Below are 21,989 nucleotides of genomic sequence, written 5' to 3'. Positions count from 1 at the left end.
TTAAATCACAGTATGTCTACTTAAGGGAATACTATGTGGCCATTAATCTATTATTTAGAACAGGGATTGTAAATAAGCTTAATCTGCCATACCCGGCCTATGACTGATTCATAGTCTTCTTGGAACACTGTGGAGGAGGATTCTGAGGCCAGCCATGTGGGCTTAGCAGAGTAGAGTGCTGTGGTAAGTGAGGGATTTTGCTATGGGAGAAGGAGAAGGAGAAAGACCTATAGCAGTTTGTCAGGTATTGGCTTCTCCTATTGTAGAAGAATAATGATAAGGGGAATTATTTAACTTACATTAACAACAGCAGCAAAAGTTGAATATAGAGCTATATACTCTAGGCTTACTTTTTGGGGGGGAGAAGTCTGTGAGTTCAGAAAAATGACTTAAACATACCGGCAGACATACATGGTATTGGAGCAGTTGGTCAGACATTCACAGAAAATAAAGTTAGATCTTTGCCTTGTATCATACACTAAAATAGAATTTAAAAGTCTGTGAGTTGAGAAAAAGGCTTAAACATATACAGAGTATAATCAATGGTTATTTTTTGATTAGTAGGCTTATGGATTATTTGTTTACGTTTTTGAGGGCTTGTTTTTCTTCCCCTGGTTTTCTACAAAAAGTATATTGTGATTGGGAAAAAGTATATAAGCATTAGAATTAACAGTAATGGGGAAAAACTAAGAGATGTTGTCTTAAAATGTGGGCATGTTTTAAAGAGTGTTAAGTCTCTAGATTTTGTTTCTTATCGACTCCAGATTTCCAGAGAGGCCGTATCTACCCAGCCCCACAGCATCTGAAGTTGATGAGTCTTGTGTGACTTCAAGAGTCCCTGCTTGTGTTCCTTTTCTTTGTGCCCTCAATTTAATTAAGTAGGCATCTGTGGATATAAGAGACAAAGATATAGTTCCTGTCTTTAAGAAGCTTACTTTCTAGAAGAGAAGATAGACATATTATAGTAATAGTAGGACAGATACTTACATAGTGCTTTTTATATGCTAGACGTTGTTCTCAGTGCTTATGTGTCTTTATTCAACTGCCCTGTGAGACAGGTAACATTATTGTTCCTATTCACAGAAGAAACTGAGGCAGAGAGAGGCTAAGTAGGTGGCTAAGCCAGGTTCAAACCCAGATAGTCTAGCTCCAGAGTCAATTTAACCACTGTTTCCTCTCAGTTAGTCAGTCAGGTATTGTTCAGCTGCCTTACACCAGACTAGCTCATTTCCATCTCAGAACAAACCTTCCTGGTCTTGTTCATCCAAGGTTTAATCAGCATTTCTTATATGTCAAACATCGGGGGAGGGCATGCAGAGTGAATGCAAAGTAGTTCTGTTCTTAGTGCCTGGGCATAGGTTTGTTGAAAGGTTCGGGTGTGGAAATGTGAGTAAAGTATCATGCTGTATAGAGTATGGTGATTGTACGTTGCCAGAGACTAGGTCTGCTTTTCTTTGGTATCTGCCTCTAAATCACTTCCAAAGAGGAGGGAGAAGGAAGGTATTTTTGGATATAGAAAATCTTCTCTTCCTTTGGGTAAGGGGGATAACTGGCCCTTGATCTTACGTGGGAAGTAAGAGAAACTCTTTTTTGGATGGGTAGTAGGATAACTATGTTCGGGGCAACAGAGCGAATTGCCACACCAAGAGGTCTTGGTAGCTAATCTGTAGGACTGGTGGGCAGATCGTTTAGTGCTGCAAAATGCTTTGGGAGCCTCTGAGAGGCAGCTTGTGACTGCAAGAGTAAGGGAACCCTGTAATGAGATCTGAATCCAAGATTGATTTTTGTAATGAGGAAATCGATTTCCCAAGGAAATTGTGTGACAGTATGATGTTTGGATGAGTGTACTTCTTGGTTGGTCTGTTGTAGACACTTTGACAGATTGTCTTGTTCTCTAGATTGTTGCTGTTGGCTCCTCGTTGCTGAAAGTGCCCCTTTCCTTCTAATGATGTCTTGTTTTCCCTCCTAGGTTCATGGAATCTGAGCTGGACCTAAATGACATCATTCAGGAGATGCACGTGGTGGCCACCATGCCAGACCTGTACCACCTTCTGGTGGAGCTGAATGCTGTACAATCACTTCTCGGGTTGCTTGGACATGATAATACAGATATCCTTTGAGATCTGTGCTCAGTAGGAAAGCTGACATGGTGGGGAAGTACTGTTTACTGTCTCCTGTCTCTCTTTGTGGATGTGTGCTGTAAAACCTGATGTTCTACTTCCGTTCTAATTATCATCTCTCTTGAAACACACAATGCATTTTACTCATTTAAAAATCTGGTTTTTCTCTGTTAACAAATCTTGTAAATCTTGGGCAATCATTAATTGTCCTGTTTCCTCTTATTAGTACTAGAATTAATCATGATGTATCTCTTCATACGTTAACAGCTTTACTTTTCAGGATCTGAGTTGGAAAGTCCCTTATGGGGGCAAGGCCAGACAGATTTGAATCTGTTAGTCTAGATATCTTTCTGCTGACTGATGGCCCAGTGTAGTTGAGACTAGAGGAGGTAGTGAACCATAAAGCACATTTGGATGTCCAGGAGGTCAGGAGCTATTCTATTTTGTTCAATCCTGTATTTCTAGTTCCTAAAAACCAGGCTGGGTACGATGGCTTGCATCTGTAATCCCAACACTTTGGGAGGCCAAGGTGAGTGGATAGTAGGTCAGGAGTTTGAGACTACCCTGGTCAACATGGCAAAACCCCGTCTTTCTACTAAAAATATAAAAATTATCCAGATGTGGTGGTACATACCTATAGTTCCAGCCACTTGGGAAGCTGAGGCAGGAAAAGCTCGTGAATCCGGAAGGCAGAGGTTGCGGTGAGCTGAGATCACACCACTGTACACTTCCCCGGGCAACAGAGTGAGTGAGACTCCGTCTCAAAAAATAAATAGCATTTAATATTAAATGAATAAATAGTGTTTATATAATAAATAAATAGCATTTATACAAAGTAAATAAAGAGCATATATACAAAAATAAATAAATAGCATTCAATATTTGTTGAGTGCATGTTAGATCTAAAACAGACAATCTAGGTTTGACTTCCAGCCTTATTTTTGTGTGAAAGGCAGCGCTCCTCCATAGCTTAGTATTCTTATTAGCAGGTAGGTAGAGTTAATAGCTTTTGTCTTTCAGTGTTATTTTTATTTTTATTTGTTTTTAGAGATAGGGTCTCGCTTTGTCACCATGACAGAAGTGCAGTGGCATAATCATAGCTCACTACAGCCTCAAACTCCTAAGCTTAAGTGATCCTACTCCTCAGCGTTCTGAGGGACAACAGGCACATGCCACCATGCCTAATTTTTTTTTAATTAATTTTTTTTTTTTTTTTGGAGATGGGTCTTGCAATGTTCCCCAGTCTAGTCTCAAACTTCTGGCCTCAAGTGATTTTGCCTCAGCCTCTGGAGTAGCTTTCTGTGTTATTGAGAGGATCAAAGGAGTGGATAAGTGCTAAGCACAGCTCCTGATACGTACGTAGTAGGCACTTAGCAAATGTTACTTGTAACTGAATCTGAATCGTGACTTCCAAAATCATTTTATACTTTGTCTTGGTTATCAGATGTGCAGTAGCTTTATTGCAAAGGCTTTTGATGTGCCTGTGAACAGGGTTGTGTTCATTAAACCAAATTCTCTCCTAGTAGTTGTTCTGTTTGAATCCAGATTTCCAAAGGTAAGAGACAAATGTAGTTAGTCTGCTTGAGTGATATTCACAAGGAATCTGCCACTGCTTCATGTTATTTTCATCTTTCTGGTAATCTCTCTCCTGAGAGCATGTCTGACTAAGTTCTTGCCTGGCTGATAATTCTCATAGAAATAAATCAGTGGATAATTTTAATGCAGGCTTCTTGAAGGGCAGTCTTAAGACATTTCTGATGCTTCATGTAATGTTAGATAGCATCAGGAATTGATCTGTTAGCTCCCAGATTTATGACTTTGTTCACCAGCGTTCGCTGTGGGGTCCTGGGTTGTACAAGAACCCTAGTTAGTTAGCTTGTTGCTGGGTGAGCTCAGTATATGGTCTTATGAAATTCATTCAGTAGACCTGCTGTGAGTGCTCATGATGTACCAGGCACTGTGCTAGGCCCTTAGGAACTATAAGTTGTGCTGGTTGCTCAAGCAGCATCAGTCAGTAAGCATATGTTGGGCATTGTCTTCGTCTGTTTGGGCTGCTGTAACCAAATACCATAAACTGGGTGGCTCATAAACAACAAAAATTTATTTCTCACAATTCTAGAGGCTAGGAAGTTCAAGATCAAGACACCAGCAGTTTTGGAGTCTGGTGAATGTCTGCTTCCAGGTTTGTCAATGGCTGTTTCTTCACTGTGTCCTCACATGGTGGAAGGAGCAAGGGAGCTCACTGGGTCTCTTTTAGAAGGGCATTAAGCCCAAGGGTCCCACCTCCAGGTACCATCACATTGGGGATTAGGCTTCAACATATGTATCTGTGGGAGGATATAAACATTTGCCTTTGGCAGGTAACTGCCATATGCCTATCTCTATTCAGGGCACCAATGGTCTTCACAGATTTAGTGACTAAGAGTTCTAGTTGTTACTTCACATTTCAATTCACCTACAGAAGGGTAGATTTCAGAATCTGATCAGACCTTAGAGATGACTTGGCACTCCCAAGTCTGTGATTTGCAGTCCAGTGTTCTTCCAGTGCACCTCGAGTCTTCCTGTGGGATTTATGACATTGCTGACAGAGTTGCATGGTCACCTGTTACCCTGTGTATTAGTACAGAAATTACTTATTTCCTTTCTGGAAACACCACTCATTCTTTTTTCTATTGCTGCTAACTCTAAATAATAGTAGCAGCTTTTGGAAGATACTGACATTCTGCTGATTCACCAGCCTGGCTCCTGCTGGGGAGAAGGCTGACACGAGAAGTGCTGCTCGACATCAGCATATTTGGGAAAGGCAAGGGCACAGATGTTCCAAGTTGTTAAGTTCTGATCTTTAAAAAGGGAAAAAACACATCCCCCTCTAATAACTTTGACAGATTGCCATTTCCCTCCTGCTTTCTGAGAGCTAAACTGTTTTTTTTTCCTCTTGTATGCCAACCTTCACCCTACTGCCCTAATGATATTTTTTAAAATCTGATTTTTAATTATGTCTTACATCAAATTTAAAGTGCATTCGAAATTTTTTTAATTACCTTAATTTGCATCAGAGGCAGTAATTAGGGTAAATGTCATCCTCCGGAAAGTGTGACTCTTCTTGAAAGCGATTTCGGGAAAGGGTAGGTCCTCTTGACTCGCATCTACCGTGTCCTCTATGGTTGGAACGTTTCTCTCCCTGCAACATTGCGCTCTGCTCCTTGTCTTATCTGTGATCTATAATGGAAATTTTTCTTGAGGAAACGGTTGTTAACAATTTACTGTTGTACAGCTGTAACTGCCCAAAACACCTTACCATGAATAAACAATTTCATGGCAGTCATGACTTAAATTTTTAATCTTTTTTAACTCTTCATTTATCAACCAAGACCATACATGGCTGGTTATGTTCCCAGCAAGTACGGGTCATCTTTGCTTTGTCCTCCCTCTGAGAAAACATAAACTGTAGGGATTTTAATTGGATCAGAGGCTGGTTTGTTGTAACCTTAAGAGGCAGAGGATGTGAGAAAACAGCTTGTGCCTCATCCTTTCAACCGTGAGAAGCTGCTTCAGAGTTTATTCTGGCGCTCTGCATCACTGCTGCTGGTGAGGGCTTGTCAGCGCTTCTGTGCCTCATCTGCCCCCTCGAGAGGCTGGAGCCCAGCCATCGGTTGGCTGCAGAATGGATTCTGATCTGCGGAGAACATATCCTGGGGGTGGGAGCACACACCTCACATGGTTTTGGAGAGTTACTCTAAATGCAGTCGGAGGGAGCAGAAAGTGGAATCCAGCAGCTGCTGCCTTTTCAGAATAATGCTTTTTAAACACTTTTTCCTTTAAATCATTTAAACATGTTTAGAGCTCCTTTCTTGTGAACCTTTTAGAGTGTTTCTACAGAAAAATAAAACCAAAGGAACATTTAAATATATTTTCTTAAGGTATTGCTAAAAAATCCATTTTTGTGGACTGCCTTAAGCCAGATTTACTCAATTGGCCTAAAGGAACAAGGAGGAATAAAAGAAGAGGAAGATAAACCCCAGATGGTGGCTGATCGCCCCTTCTGCTACGAAAAAAGGAAAAAAAAAAACAAAAAACAGACCTACGACAACATCAATCACATGGCACCAAATTCATCAGTATTCTGTTTTTATATGTCATTTGCCATGTTCTTAATTTGGGTGGTCAGTGGAGTGCCTTCTAAAGCTTTTTTTGGTAGATCACTGTTATTTACTGGGTTTCTCCTTTCTGTGATAAACGTATTGGATGCTAATAAGAAATAATAACTCCAGTTTAAAGCAAAAACACTCAAATTACTCCCCCGACGGTGTATGTGGAAAGCGCCTTCGGAGCAGCATGCTTAGGAAATACCACCGATTGGAACTCTGAGAAGGTGTGGGTCATCTCTGGCTTGGGGGTGTGGGAAGTGGAGATGGCCAAACTTTCGATAGACGTGGAGATTAGCGTGCATTGCAGGTTGATTTTTGTAGTCTCTCCCTTTGCAATGGAAATTGCCATTCCTCATACTCCGGATGGAAGCTGATGTGGTCTTGCTGGCTGCTCATGTAGTCACTACAAATTTATCAAGATGTCAGGTCCATGGCTTAATTAAAAAAAAATCATGACTACTGCTTCCCAGCTAAATGCCATATTCTTTAATAATAATAATAATAATAAATACAGTATCTATACCCCGTTTATTCAAAGTCTGCTTTCCCTCCACCCCTTTGTGAGTCAGCATGTTAACTTAAGGCACCAGTACATTGGGTTCCATGTTAATATTTAAGCAGGAAAAAAATTTAAGTTGCAGAGTAGATCATTGTGCTGACGGGGCAGTTCTTTTTGGTGTGGAATAATTTTAGGGAGTGGTCATTGGCACCGTTCTTTTCCAAATGACCATTTAGTTTTCTTCTGATTCTAGAAAGCCAGGAGAGCTTACAGAGTGGTTAAGTGAGTTTCGTGAAGAACTTCCATGGGAAATTGGAAAATAAGGAGCAGACAGGCTTTTTAGACCAACAGGGATCAACTGAACTTGTGCAGTTTGGGTCTGAGAATGCTAAAGTGGAACAGACCGAGACTCGCCATGTTATCCCAGAGGGTGTGTACAATAGTCAAGGGTATCTTATGTTACAGACCCAGTGCCAATGAGAAAAATAGGGCTTGGAAGGGTTTGAACCTCCTAAGGGGCTTTTTCTTCTAATTGTACTGGGAGGGAGTTGGTATTTGCTCCATTGCTTTTCTGCAAGCACTGTCTAACAAGACTTACATATCTTGAGCTGTTCTTTTGCTAGAAGCTTTTTTGGCTTGATGTTTCCAGAATGAAAATTACATTTAGAAGTAAATTTACGTTTCCTTTTTTTTCTCATCTGTCATTTATCTTCCTTGATATTATGTATTTATTAGCCACTTACTTTTTGGAGCCAGTTAAATATGCTCTGAAGATAAACACATTAGGTTAGAAATGCCAAAATGGCAATGTAGAAGAAGGACCTTTTCATGTAACTTGAAACAAACAAACAAAAACCTGGTACCAGATTGATGTAACTTTTGGTCTTGTTTATGGGTTTTAGGTGAAATCTATGTCCCTGGAAGGTTAGGGTGGTTGTAGCCCGCTTTGGACATTTTCCCTGTGGCATGTTACTCCCCGCTGGCATTTAATAAGGACTTAATAAATGTTGAATGAGTACGGTTTCTTTCATATTAGTTTGATCTAGGGTTTGGATAAGAGACCAGGTTCATTCTAGGTAGCTTTGTGGCAGCTGCTTTAAAAGGAGTAAAAGACCATTTTGTCTGTTTCGAAATTCATCTGCATGAATTGAGCTATATCTAATTACTGTCCTAGTCTAGAAATTAAAGAAAAGAGGTTTTTTTTTTTTTTTAACTCACATTTATTGCATTAATCAGTTATATTCTCTGAATCTATACTGGTTTATTTGTCTTAAGAAGGCCTTTTTGAAATGACTTTAAAAAAGACATCTGCTTAATACATGTTATTTCTCTTTGTGGTTGTTTTTTTTAATAACTTTGTTCCTTGTGGACTCATCTCATTGGAGATTAGTAAGATTAATGCTTAGTTTCTGTACCAAGACTCTGAGCGGGATATTGGCCCAAAACAAATATCCAGAGCCAGAAAATAGAAGTAAACTCCACTCTTTTTTTCCAAGAGCCATTGTGTTATGGACCATTTCGTGCCCAGCTGGTCTTTTCTGCTTTACCTATTATTACACTAACTTATTGCCCCCGTAGTGGACAGGTGCAGCGGGAGTGCATGGGTGGCCTTTCTACTCGACATGACAAAATAGGCTATCAAAAACTGTGTTTTAGTAATTCACAGGGAGACAGGCTCTCTCTTTTCCTATTATACTTGGACAGAAGAGCCTTTTACCTTGTGAAATGAAATTGTAACTACAGTGGAAAAACCTATCACCCATGCCCAGAGTCTGCTTGTGAAGAAATGCTGGAGGGATGGCCAACCATGCTGAATTTTCTCATCAAGATGGAGAGTTTGTCTGTCTTTAGTTTTGATTCTCATTCCTCTTTCTGGTCTTCAGATGACCCCGGTTCATATTATATTACCCAGGAGTTGATGGTGACAATTACAGACTTACTACTGCCTTGCTGAAATGCTATTTTGTGAAAGTTGGGAATTTATATAAAATCAGTTAGTGGTAGGATTGATGAGATGTTTACCAGGCCTGGTCAGTAGCAGATTTCTTGTTTGAATTCTCAGCTGAGGCAGGAAAGTAGGCAAGGAGATAGCCACTGAAACCTGATAAGAAACAAATTTTCCTGGAAAAGCCATTTGTGCTCTTTTATAAAATCACTTTTATCTAAAATGTTTATTTTTTTAAGTTTCTAGGTTTCACGCAACACCTTGGTGAGCATGGTATAAGACTAATCAAAGAAAAATGTGATATCTGGCCCACAAGACCTTAGAGGCTGAAAAAGGACTTGATCAGTCTGAATCTCTGTGGCAAAGCTGAAATATAAAATTAGATTGTCTAACCCATTGTGACCCAGAAAGGGAGGACCATGCGGTTGTTAGCTTAAACTTTAGATTTTAGAGGCTTTTGGAAAAATGAAGGCAATAGTGAGGGCCTTGTGCATTCTGTGAGAAGACTTGGCTAACAACCCGTATTATAGTGCTTTTATGTTTCTTGAGTATTTTAACTTCCTTGGCCTTTGACATACCTGATCTCATTTATTCCTTATAGCTACTCAGTGGAAGAGGCTGGGCAGAGACTATTAGCCCAGTTTTACAGATGAGGAAATTAAGCTGTAAGGAAATAAAGGGTCTTGCACAAGATTACATGGCTGGTGATAAATTGGGGACCACTTAGGTCACTAAAGGTGTGAAGCAAAGATGAATATGACATGACCCTTGTCCTCAGGCTGATTTGACTCTTCATCTGTTGGTGTTTCTGATATACTCCATTTGTCTTTTTGAGGCTATTGTTTAATTAATAATCATCACATACAAGTTAATAAGTATTTAATCATGCATGGTGTTATTCAAGAGGTATAATAATAACACTACTTACTGCATGCCTGATTTAGATCCTTGTTCTATAGACATATTATAATTTATTTGCTTATTTATTTGTTTAATTTTTTATAGAGACAGGGTCTCCCTCTATTGCCCAGGCTGGTTTTAAACTCCTGGACTCAAGCAATCTGCCTGCCTTGGCCTCCCAAAGTGCTGGGATTACAGGTGTAAGCTACCATGCCCCGCCCACTTGTCCTGTAGACCTCTGACTCCACAGTGGATGAATGGATGTTAGGTGAATGTTGACATGCATATTAAATAAGTGTTTGAATGCATTATGAACTTTTCAAGAGAATAAATATGGGAGTTTCGTGGAAGAACAGGGAGGTGTTAACATTTTGTTCTTTTCCCTGAGTCTTTTACTAATTTATGGTGGAATTAAATGATAGTTCTTTTCTCTGTGGTTACAGCAGAGTCAGTAGCTAGAATTTACCTGAATGTAACCTTATTTAAACTGAGTGTATATCCCCCTGTGCATTAATATGAAGTATAGCTGGAAATAGCATTGTTGTTGAAATCAGATGGACCTAACATTCTCCCTTAATTTTGCAGTGACCTTGATCACTTTTTTTTTTTTTTTTTGAGACAGGGTCTCACTCTGTTACTTAGGTGGTAGTGCAGTGGCACAATCTCAGCTCATTGCAGCCTCCGCCTCCCAGGTTCAAACAATTCTGCTGCCTCAGCCTCCTGAGGGATTACAGGCGTGTGCCACCATACCCAGCTAATTTTGGTATATTTAGTAGAGACAGGGTTTCACCATATTGGCCAGGCTGGTCTTGAAATCCTGACCTCAAGTGATCTGCCCACCTTGGCCTCCGAAAGTGCTGGGATTACAAGCATGAGCCACCACAGGCCAGAAAAGTTAACCACTACTAGCTTTGCCTTTCTTGTCTGTTAAATAATGCCTATACCAAAAGAATTCCAGTAGCATGGCACCAGATGTGGTGCTGTGACTTTTAAAAATGACGGCTATTATGATGATGACTATTTTAGTTTTAGAGAGCTACTAATTCCTACTGGTCAAGGGTAGCTCTAGGGTTTCTAGCGGTTAGTTTGGTAGCCTGGTTATTTTTGCTGTTATTTATTCTGTTTGATTCCAATAATTTGTGTGTTTTGGTTTACCATATATCAGGCATATATGTTGACTCTGTCAACAGCTTCCTGATTATTTTTCAGATGAAGATGTTAAGCATGAAGGATTTTTTTCCAAAGACCTTTAAGCTCTTTACTCATATTAAGTTTTGGGTAAATATCACCTTTAAGAGTGAAGGAGTAAGACACAGAAAGCTTCATTACTTATTCATGATGGTCAGCTGGTCAGAGATGAGTAAAGCAAACCTTCAAGTAATTTTTCTTTCAGCAAAAGACCTTCATGTAATACCCAGAACATCGGTCATCAGCTAGCAAGTCCTGTCATTCTTGTTAATATGTTCTGCATCTTTTATTTATTTATTTATTTTTAGTGAAACTGCCCTGATTCTGACCTTTGTTGAATCTTCTTTCCGTTGTATATAGTAACTTTGGAATAGGTCTTTCAGGCCTGGTTCCCACAGCTGCCCACACATGCTGTCCACATGGTGGCTCCTGTGTGCCACCCCCATCCCTCGTGCCCACAGTGTTTTAGTGCATCCCACACACAGCTTTTAGCTTAGTCTTTCAAAATAGTATTTTCTTCAGCTAGTTACAATTTTCTCTCCCCTTTCTACTTTCTTGCCCTCTCCCCCAATCCTTTCTTCTCTTCAAATGCCTTTGTGCGTTCCATTCTCTTTGCTTTTATTCTGGTGATTTTGCTTTCTTGCCAGCCTGTCCTCGTGTTTGTAGTTGCCCGTTTTCTGAGCAGTCTTTTTCTAGCCAGTTGTTACTAATTCCCCAGTTCTATCTGATCGTTCCCTTCCAGGGCGTGTGCAGTTCATATTGTCTGTGTGTATTCTTCCTTTGTTTACATGTTGGTTATTGCCTGTGGTGTATGGTTTTTAAAATTGTTTTAGATTATCTGACTTTCTCATTTTACGGATGAGGAAACTGAGGCCCAGAATGAAGAGAATGGATTGGCCTTTATCGTGTTCAGTGCTTTAGTCATCTTGGGCATTCAGTAAATGTAGTTTGCTGGAGCAAGGTGGCTGTTTCTCTCTGTCTCTCTCTGTCTCATTCCGTGTGTGTGTGTGTGTGTGTGTGTGCGCGCGCGCGTGCACAAACGTGTTTGTGTGTGAGAGAGAGTGTGTGTGTGTTTTCAGGTGAGGGAAAGGAAGCTTAGTTATAAGTTTAGTTCTGCCATCCAGTTTCTAAATATAACTCTCCTTCACGTTTCCCTTTCCTTATACTTCCCTTTCTTTTCTTTCTCTCTCTCTCTCTTTAATTTCTAGTAGAGACAAGGTCTCACTGTGTTGCCCAGGCTGGTTTCAAACTCCTGAGCTCAAGCAGTCCTCCTGCCTTGGCCTCCCAAAGGGCTGAGATTGTGGACATGAGCCACTGTACCTGGCCCTGTACTTCCCTTCCTTTTCCCTATTTTGCACAATTTTAAATTCTCAATTCTTCCTTTTATATTCACAGCAGCGTGACATTTGAGGGGACAGAGGTTGGTGGGGACTAGCCCAATTCCATATAAATCTTTCCCTTTGTTTTCAAGCAATTATGTCCTGTCCTGATCTTTGAAGACTCCTTGGTGTACGTCGGCTGCCTCTTCTCAGAAATTATTACTGCCTTCGAAGGTGAACTGTACAAGGTAGTTAAGTTTCAAGAATTTAAATTACGAGATGAAGTTGAGGGTGTTGGCCTAATTCTCACTGGAAAAGTGACTTCCCAAGTGATCTATTTAAAATTTTGAAATCTGTGAAAATTCAGTGAACCTACAGAGTAAGCATCCAGGAAGGCAGCATAAGGAAAGAGACCGAATGAGTCAGTTAACATTTAATGAACACCCACTGTGGGTAGAACCTTACTGAAAAGATGTTAATAAAACCAGAGTCTATTAAAGGTAAACGGTAATAAAGCAATTGATGAGGAAACGGAAGGGAACCAAGGATTTTAATAAATATGTCAGTAGTGCTTCGCTGTGTTTGTTACACCCTTAACATTTTTCACATGTGTCCATAGCCGTGGTTGATTTGCTTCAGGAATTAACAGACATAGACACCCTCCATGAGAGTGAAGAGGGAGCAGAAGTGCTCATTGATGCTCTGGTAAGTTGCACATCCTCTGGGGTTTTGCAGGTTTGTACAAGTTGTTGGCACCACCACCACCATCTCTGAGCGTGGGCACCAGGTGGAACTCCACGGCGAGGCTGGAAGGTGGTGAGGCCAGAGTGAATGTGTAGGGATGTGACTGGGGCAGTGCTTTATGCTTTGGAATTGTGTCAGGTGAGGGGAGAGAGGCCTTGCCCTTATTAAGCCTCTGCTGTGAGTAGGCCATTTCTCATTCTTCTCACCCTGTCAAATCCTCACCACATCCGCTCACATGGGTATTATTGCCGTTATTCCCACTTACGCCCATGAAGCTTTGGCTTAGAGAGGCAAAACAAATGGCCCACGGTCCCACAGTGGGGATTTGAACCTGTGGTCTTCTAGACTCTAGATTTTCTGCCCCTTTCTTTCCTCTCTTTTGTTGCTACTGACCTTTTTACAAAGAGCTTTCACAGGTGTGTTTCTCTTCTGGACATTCTAATCCCAAGTACCAGTGAGAATAGGTATTATTATTATTACTTATTTTACATATAGATCATCAGAGAGGAATTGGAGAAGGTTAAAAATGAGAACAAACCTTACAGCTCACTGAGGCCAGAATAGCATTCCCTGCCTGTAGAAGACAGGGCATTTGATTTCTGCAGTCTTTTGAGGAGCCTAGGCAAGCCCTCAGAATCTTCCTCAGCTATTGATCCACGCAGCAGCCAACACAGAGGAGTTGGTCTGAGGCGCAGCTGTGGCCTGGTGCCAGCTGGTCGAACTGCCTTACATGCAAGGAAACCCAGATGCAGAAGTGAAGCCTCCCGCTGGGCCGCTCAGCCAGTCTATGACAGCTGATGAAAGAGCCTGCATGTTCTGATCTCCACCACAGTTCTGTTTCCACCACCCCAGATTCCCTAGTTCGCTGGTTATCAGAGAGGGCCACAAAGCTGAAAAGACACCCCAGGTGGCCAGTGGCAGAAGTGGACCTGGTCCACTTCTCCCTGATACCACCTGGGAGCTCTGTCCACCTGCAGAGCTGTGTCCCTCCTCAAGGCTCTGTTGACTTGTCTTCCTTCTGTTGTCTTTGCTTGTCTTTTCTCTCTGGTAAGAATGTTAGTATTGGCTTTGATTCAGTTAGCAGTTTGTCAGAGATCACTACAGCCACTTATATTAGAAGACCTGGGGTGCTTGTGTGGCTCCTTTCTAGTCCTACCCAAGACCCACAGAATCAGAATGGCTGGGCCTGGGGCTCCAAATAATCCTGAAACCCCACTGCTACAGTACCCACCCTCTCCTCACCTTTTCTCATAATGTTCTTGACACTAGAAATTTCCCATGTGCCGTGTGCGCTGCTGGCATTTGGTGTGAATGAAGGGGTTGTGAACCCACTGGTTATGAAGAACTGGCTCTTACAGAGAGTAAGGCTGGAGTCCAGCAGGGCCATTTATGACTGAGCATAATGAAAATTTCTATGGCCATTTTTCTTTCAAGCTCCTTTAGAGAGCAAACTGCTACTTTTGTAGAATTCAGGGCCTTTATTTTTCCTTTGCACCACTGTGCAGAAAGAAAAGGATGATGTTGGGGTGTCCTTTTGTTTTGAGGAGCATCTGAAGAAAGACTGTGGCACCTGCTCCAACTCTGCGTCCCCACAGTGTCGTTTGTGCAGTCTTACTTTCCAGAGGTTAATTACGTCGCCCTGAATGAGCCTTCCTGCCTGGTCCCTGGGCTGATTTTAATTACCATCCTTTGCCTGTGTGAATAGGAAGACAAGAGAGGAACAGTTAGCCTGGCTGTTGCGTGTAAAATGTACCCAGAAACAGCAGTTCACACAAAAGCCCTCTTTGTTTTTTCCGTGTTGCCAAGCCCACCGATAAAAGCCGCATCTTGGCAGATTTCATTGTGTGTTTGGGAAGGAGCAGTTCACCCTCAGTCTGGGGAGCCATTAGGTAGCTGCTCTACAGGATGTTCTTTCTGTGCGTTTAGTTTAGTTTTAATTTTTATTATTATTATATTAGTTTAGGATTCTGACTCTTACAGGTTTATCCTTGTGGGGCTGGTAGGAATCACAAACATTGAATATTCCTGGATTCCATTGTATTTCTTGCCTGTCTGCTACTAGTCAGAAGTCATCGGTAAATATCAGAGCGCAGAACCGGCGGTGGGCTTCCATTTACTTTGTTTTATTCTTATGCTGCATTCAGGAAGAAGTTTGATAAGTACTCTCATATTACAAGGGTCGAGTTGTCTTTGTAGTTTTAATTTGGGGCCAATATCTGAGGCCTGGAATTGCATGAGCAGAGGCTAGAGGGCATGCGGCAGAATTTATTGTGGTGTGCAGTTTGCCGTTATTGCTTTGGTCTTTTTCTCAGTTGGAAGTCCTAAGCAATAGGTTAACACATTCGTGGGGAAAGAACACTGTCCTGGCATTCTCAGGGATCTTTGGGGTTTTAAAATTTGGTTCATGTCCGCCGCTGTCAAAAGGCAAATATTTGTGCTTTCTAACAAGTCGATTTGGTAGCCTGGAAAATGGGCTCTTTTCTGAAGAGTGGTAAATGAGAGTGTGTATTACTTCGATGGCAATTCTCTCGCTTACCTCTCTACAGATGACTTTGGACTTCTTGAGAATGATGATTAAATTACAGTCATTTTTCTACTTGCCAGTCCCAGAACTTGCCGTGTGGTAGGTAGTCCCATGCCTTTGCTCGTGCTCTGCCTTCCGCTTGCCTCACCTTGCTTCTCTGGGGCTACCTGGAATACTCCCCCTCATCCTGCGAGGCCTGACGTAAACTTGATCTCTTCCCGTTTGAGTTTTTTCCAGACTCATCACCTCAGTAGGATGTGTTGTCCTGGCACTTTGCACATCCTGGTACTTGTCACATTGGATTATAGATGCCTGTTTATAAGTTTCTCCTTCCTGAGGTGTGATCCCCATCAGGGGAGTGGTCAGAGCGGTGGCTTTGTCACTTACCAGTTCTGTCCTTGGGAAAGTTACTAACCTCTCCATACTGCTCTTCTGTAAAATGGAGATGGCAGTAGTGCCTATCATAGTTCCAAAGTGAGGAACAAGTGCGATATTCAGTAAGCCTTTAGAACAGTCTGGCACAGAGTAAACAGCCAATAAAAAAAATACCCATTACCATTATAAAGGTACTGAACCTGGCAGATATTAAGAACTTAGCAAATGTCAAGTTAAAATTGTATGTATCACCTACCACACAGTGAGATGTCTGTGAATACTGAGTTCAACAAATATTTTTTTCAGTTCAAACAATATTTCAAAAACATTTTGAATAAACACTCAATAAAACCACATTTGAATGGTGTGGGCCTAAATAAGACATGAGAGGATAGAGCTTTAGTTTAAAAAATAAAATAAAAAGGAAGAAGTAAGTAATGGTAATACAAGGCAGAACATTGAGAATAGCTATGACGCCAAGGGGAGGGAGCGCTCACTTCCGATGGGAATTGTTAGGAAGGACTACACAGCTGCAGGTGGTGGCGATGGCCTCTGAAGGGAGGCTTTCATAGGAGAGAATGTGGAGGTGTCCCAGACGGCAGAGATGGAAGTGTGGCTGGGTGGTGGAGCTGGCCAGTGTCTAGGAGCCAGCATTTGCTTTATAGAAACTCTTTATAGAGTTCCACAAAAGTGGCTCTGATGTGGACTGCCAGGGAGCTGCCCTCCATACCCATTCCTGCACTCAGTTAACCCTACTAAAACATTAAACTTTGAAGCCCCAGCTTGGTTTGGCTTGGACTTGGTTAGCACTGTATTTGTGCTGCCCAGGTGAGGCTGAGGTTGGCAAGGCTTATGTTGCCGTAAGGGTACTCAATACAAAAATTTCTGGATCCTATTTCTTCCCATTTCCATTCATGTTCTCACCTTCATCTGTATTTGTTCCAAAGCAAAATTCATGTGTACATTCGTTCACTAAATGTTGATTGAGCGCTGTATGTGTTCCTGATTGTAGGAATCAGGTATATAGCTGTGAGCAAGCCTGACAAAGCCTCTGCCTTTGTGGAGCTCATATGGTATGAATGTAGGGAGAAACAGTAGATAAATACACAAGGAAACTATCAGAGAGTGGTTCTCTGTTAAACAGAATTAAGAGAGAGTGATGTGCTATAGAGTGGCTGGGAAGTCAGGTTGAATTAAATCGTCAGGTGAGGCCTGAGCTCCGGATGACAAGAAACCAGCCATTCAGAATGATCAGCAGCAGGATGGGAAAGGGACGAAAGACCTAAAGTCAGACTGAGCTTGACGTATTCACGGAACAGGGAAGGGGCCAGTCTTGTTAATGTGCAGCTGGGGTGAGGGGAGAAAGCAGAGTCAGGGCCAGACCACTTTGGGCTCTGTAGGCCTTGGTGAAGAGGTTGGGTGGCATTGCCAGGGTGAAGGGAACTAATTGGAGGTTGTAAGCAGGGGAGTGGTAACGTAGCCTGACCAGCGTTTTAAACAGAGCACACTCTTATGTGAATAATGGACTGGAGGGGCAAGAATGGAAGCTAAACAATTACCGATAGGATACAACAGGCCTGAGTTTCACATTATGACCATGTTACCATGTGTATTCTCAAAACTTGTTTGATCAAGATTCAGTAGGTGTGGGGTTTTATTGTTATTACTGTTTATTAATATGAAATTTCTGAAACTCCTAGTAGGCAGAAAAGTTCAACCTAACTCTTGAGAAAGCTTATTGGCACATCATACTAGATAGAAAAAGAATCCTTCAAACCCTCTCATCTGTCTCTTTTTCATTTCCTCGTCTTCTCTTATATCCATCCTCTTAGGTCAAGTGGAAGATGATGTCTGATCATGCCCCTGAACTTCTCTCAGTAAGACTTCCCAGAATATTGTTTGGGAGGCCTGCTAACAATCAGAAATAACAAATGACTTATCAGAAAACATCACACCCAAGACAGTCCTCATTTCCAAGGCAAGGGTTGGTTGCTCTGGCTGATGCTTTAATCCCTAAGCAGGATTTGTTTTTAGTTTCAGACTTTGTCACAGGTCCAGAAAATTGAAGGTAGACCCAAGGGGTTAGAGGGAGTAGAACAGAATGCTAATTTGTACTTTTTACTGAGCGATATCCAGAGCTCTGCATAATATAAATATTTTTCGAAGGGTTTTCTGAGCTAAATGTATTCGACTGCTTTTGGCCTTGCTGCAATCAGATAAAATTGCATTTAACCCAACTAAACATAAAGTTTCACACTTTGCAAGCTGAAAAAGGCTGCCAGTTAGGGGTTGAATTTCCATAGTAAGCAAACAGATTTTCCTCTAGCCAGATGCCCATTAGCCATAACCATTCAGCTCTAGGAGTTAAACGCATTGGTCACTGACAGCGTCCCCACCACCTTCCAGACAGGAGCGAGGGAAACATAACTAAGAATCAAGGAAAGGGGGAAAAAATGATGCAGATAAAGCAGCAATAAGCAATTGAAGCTGGAAAAGCAGTTTGCAGAACTGACAAGCCGTGTGATACCCAGCGGAGCTGCGGTGTCTGCTGCTTTAGGATTCAGGGAGATTATAAGTCAATCAGGGTGATTTAGGGAAAAACATACTGTGACATGGTTCATATTTTTCCCCCAGATGTTTTTCTGCTTTCTCTCACATACTCAAATTGTCCAATTAATTAAGGAAAACATTGTGTGGCTTTCTTTAGTGACGCTTTTTGCTGGCTGTGAGATTTGAGAGCATGATTGTATAGCTCTTGGCACAAGATGGGAAAACAGCACTCTCTGTATTTACAGGCTCCCAAATCTGGCATCAGTGTTCTGTCAAATAGTATCCCCTCCGTGTTCCTCACACCAGAACATAAAGGAGAGCCTGGAAGAATCTAACTCATTTGTGATTCAGGTATCACAAATTAGTCCATAATTTCACCTTTCCCATGTCCATATATTTCCCTTAAGTCTCACCCAGACACATGTTTCAAGAGTCCATGTTTCAAGATCTCTGCCGCCTGCCATTGCTTGCCTCCTCAGGCTCATTTTGAATTGTGTCTATAGAATACCTTACACGCAACTGCTCCGGAAGTATCAGTTGGATGAGATGGTTTCCTTCTTTCTCCCTCCATTCTTTCCCCTCATTGAAACAATAGGGGATTATGGGAAAAAATAGAGTTTTGGAGTTGGGCACTTCTGCCACCAGCTTCGTGACTTCGATCAGGCTTATTAACCTCTCAGAGCTTTTGCTTTCTTGCCTGTGAAAGATGTACATGAGGATAAATGGAGCAATTACAGTGCACAAACTATGTGTTCCATCAGTTTATTTAAATCTAGCAAGGTTTCCTGAGTGTCTGCTGTATACAGCATTGTAGTAGACTTTGAAGGGTATACAAAGATGAATGAGGTGAGGTGCCTGACTTCCAGGAAGTTGTCTTTTTCTTAGCCAATGAGAGAAAGGAACAGTGAATATAATCAGGTATCGGGGGGTAAAAAGCTAGATTCAGACTTTATACTTGATTCTTCGAGCAGCTGCCATGAACTAGACCTAAGGTAAGGCCTGTCACATATTTTCATTTACTCTTTACAACTTACCCCATTTCAAGTGAGGAGACCAAAATGCTGAGAGGGAGGATAACACAAATATGCAGTAGACCGTGTCTTCAGATGCGACTTTACTTACTGGCCGTGCTTAAGAATCTGTTACCAGATGGATCATCCCTTCTTGAGGATAGAAAACTAGGTGATTCCTTAGTTATCTTCCTTGGTGTGCCTCAGAGATACCTAAGGGCAGTCTCCCTAGAACACAGATTGTGCACAGGTGGTAGCCTGAAGTAGTAAAAGCATTATTTCACCCAAGGAGAAGGAAGTCTGGTTTTGCCTTCGCCTCCACTGCTCAGTAGCTGTGTGGTCTTGGCTGAGTCACTAACATCTTGAACATCAGCTTTATGGTATGGCTACTGAAAGTTTCCTATCTGTCTCAACATATATGACTCCAGTAAGAGAAATACAGTATCTCTCTGTGCGTTCACTGTCATACAAATAGAAGATATTTTATTGTGTTGATTATTCTTTTTAAGAGGGAACTGTAAACTCTTCATAAGTAGTAGTTTCATAAAAGTTTAGCAAGAAAACTTAGGAATGTTTTGAGGTCAATGTAAAATGTGGCTAGTGAAGGTTCCAGCGAGACATCTGGTGCACTGGCCCGGAAACGTGTTTTGGCTTGAATGAACTGTCGAACTGACTTAAGACGGCATTCATGTAAGGTGTTTAAGTACCACAGAGAAGGGGAAAGAGCACAGGGCTTGCTTTCAAATGGTCTGTGTTCGAGTGTGAACACTGTCACCAGCTTCTTAACCTTGAATTTTACTTTTGTCTCCTTAAGCTCCAATGGATTCCTCTGAAGTTAGAGCTAATGGTGCCTGCCCTTTACTTGCCTCAGGGTCACTTTAAGACTCAAAAGGGATAATGGGATGGAGAGCACCTTGGAAACCATAGACTGGTGCTTATTTGCTTACTCTGTTCATTCAAAGAGTGAGAAGTAAGTATGGGAATGGGAACATTTTGGGGCCCATTTTGTGACATCCCTCTCTCCTTTTGCTTTGCCGTTCCTGCAGGTGGATGGGCAGGTGGTAGCGCTGCTGGTACAGAATCTGGAGCGCCTGGATGAGTCTGTGAAAGAGGAGGCAGATGGCGTCCACAACACTCTGGGTGAGAGCAAGGGTGCTTGCCATTGCCTGAGGTGCTTTGTGTTGGTTTGGGGACTTTGTGCTCAGTTCCCTTCCTCCTTCATAATAGAGTCAATAGCAGGAGTGTTTTCCTCCCTTCTGCTCTCAAACTGCCTTTTCAGAACTGAAGACCTTTGTGTAAATTTCATATAACTGCAGCTTTGGTTTGGCTTGTAGGTAATAAAAGCAGAAATCCACTAAGTAGGTAACCTTCCTAGACAAAAGCCACTGGCTCTGTTTAGCAGGCCTTCGCCTCCAAAAGTTAGGACAAAATTGATGCTGGCTAATTTTGTTTCCTTTGGAATGTGTATATTTAAACATTTGAAATCATTTTAAGTTGGTTTTTCTTACCACTTTCCATCAGTGGAACTGCAAACTTTTGGACCACTGTATACCTTTGTAGGACATTTTATTTGAAAAAGAGTTTTTCTTTCTCTTCTTAGGTATAGACTACCATGTAAACTGAGTTGAAATATTGCTGCTACTTGGCTGCCCTGACGTCAGATTTTTATTTAAGTGGATTCCTTTGTAGTATTTTTCTCTTCCTTCTCCTCCTTGAATCTCCCCAGTCTTTCCTTTTGTAAAGTTGTCGAACCAATACCCTATTTAAAATTCTGTTTTGGGGTACCCCTCTTTATTACTGGTCACTGTCTTATAAAACCAGAAGTGATGTATCTGCAAGCAGAGCTTGAGAAATAGACGAGGCCCAAGGGAAGCAGAACATTCGATGAGATTAGATTTTCCTCTTAGCTCCTTTGTGTACCACAGATTTCTCATGTAGTTCTGGACTCTCTTCCATGAGGATTATCATAAAGAAGGGGAAAGATGGGCTCCGGGGAGGAAGAGGAGGAACATAGCACTCCGTAATTTGAGTTGGCTATAGTCTAGAGCCAGAATTTGGCATTGCCATTTGTTAGCTAAGTGCTGGATTTTGCGGTATCAAAAGTTTGTTGATTGACTGCCAACTGCTTATTAATAAAAAGTATCAGCCTGCCAGTCTACAGAGATCTATTTGCAGCCCAGTGAGCTACTGACAGCTCAGGAGATCTTCCCTCTCTTGCCTAGTGTTTTTCAGGCACTGCGCTAGGTACTAGGGTGGATTATGGTGAAGTAGGCATGGTTCTGCTCCTGACAGAGCAGATGAATAGGTGAGTCTCAAAAAGAAAGGAAAGACAGTGCTGGGTGACAAATGGTATCATAGGAGTCAGTGAAAAGCACTGTGGCAATGAAGAGGAAAGGCCTCCAAATACTAGATAGGAGCAGCTAGCTCCCATGCATGACTGTGGCTGTTTATGAAGACAGCTGCCTTTTGACAGATGGAGGAGTGGGAGAAGGGCCCTCAGGCAGGGGAGTATCCTTTGCAAAGTCATAAATGGGGCTAGGATTTGAGGAAAGACTAGAAACGCCTCGTGACAGTCAGAGGCAGGAGATGGAATTGGAGGGGTAAGTTTGTCCAGATAATGGAAGACTGTAAACCATAGCAGGATGTTTGGATTTTGTTTGAGTGAAC

The 21,989-nt window shown here is 41.8% G+C and overlaps 1 protein-coding gene across 1 annotated transcript in view; it reads left to right on the top strand.

Moving 5' to 3' along the window:
• CTNNBL1 (catenin beta like 1) overlaps positions 1-21,989 on the top strand; it is a 177,802-nt gene that overhangs the window by 48,958 nt on the left and 106,855 nt on the right. The window contains exons 4-6 of the mRNA XM_032294987.1: positions 1,970-2,109; positions 12,727-12,824; positions 20,369-20,462. Of these exons, the coding sequence (XP_032150878.1) occupies positions 1,970-2,109; positions 12,727-12,824; positions 20,369-20,462 (332 nt within the window). The remainder of the gene's footprint in view (positions 1-1,969; positions 2,110-12,726; positions 12,825-20,368; positions 20,463-21,989) is intronic.

This window comes from Sapajus apella, unplaced genomic scaffold (genome assembly GCF_009761245.1).
Source record: "Sapajus apella isolate SASKATOON/1434 unplaced genomic scaffold, GSC_monkey_1.0 scaffold33, whole genome shotgun sequence".
In the NCBI taxonomy this organism is placed as follows: domain Eukaryota; kingdom Metazoa; phylum Chordata; class Mammalia; order Primates; family Cebidae; genus Sapajus; species Sapajus apella.
The sequence above is the reverse complement of the archived record's forward strand: the minus strand, read 5'-3'. Positions and strand labels throughout refer to the sequence as shown.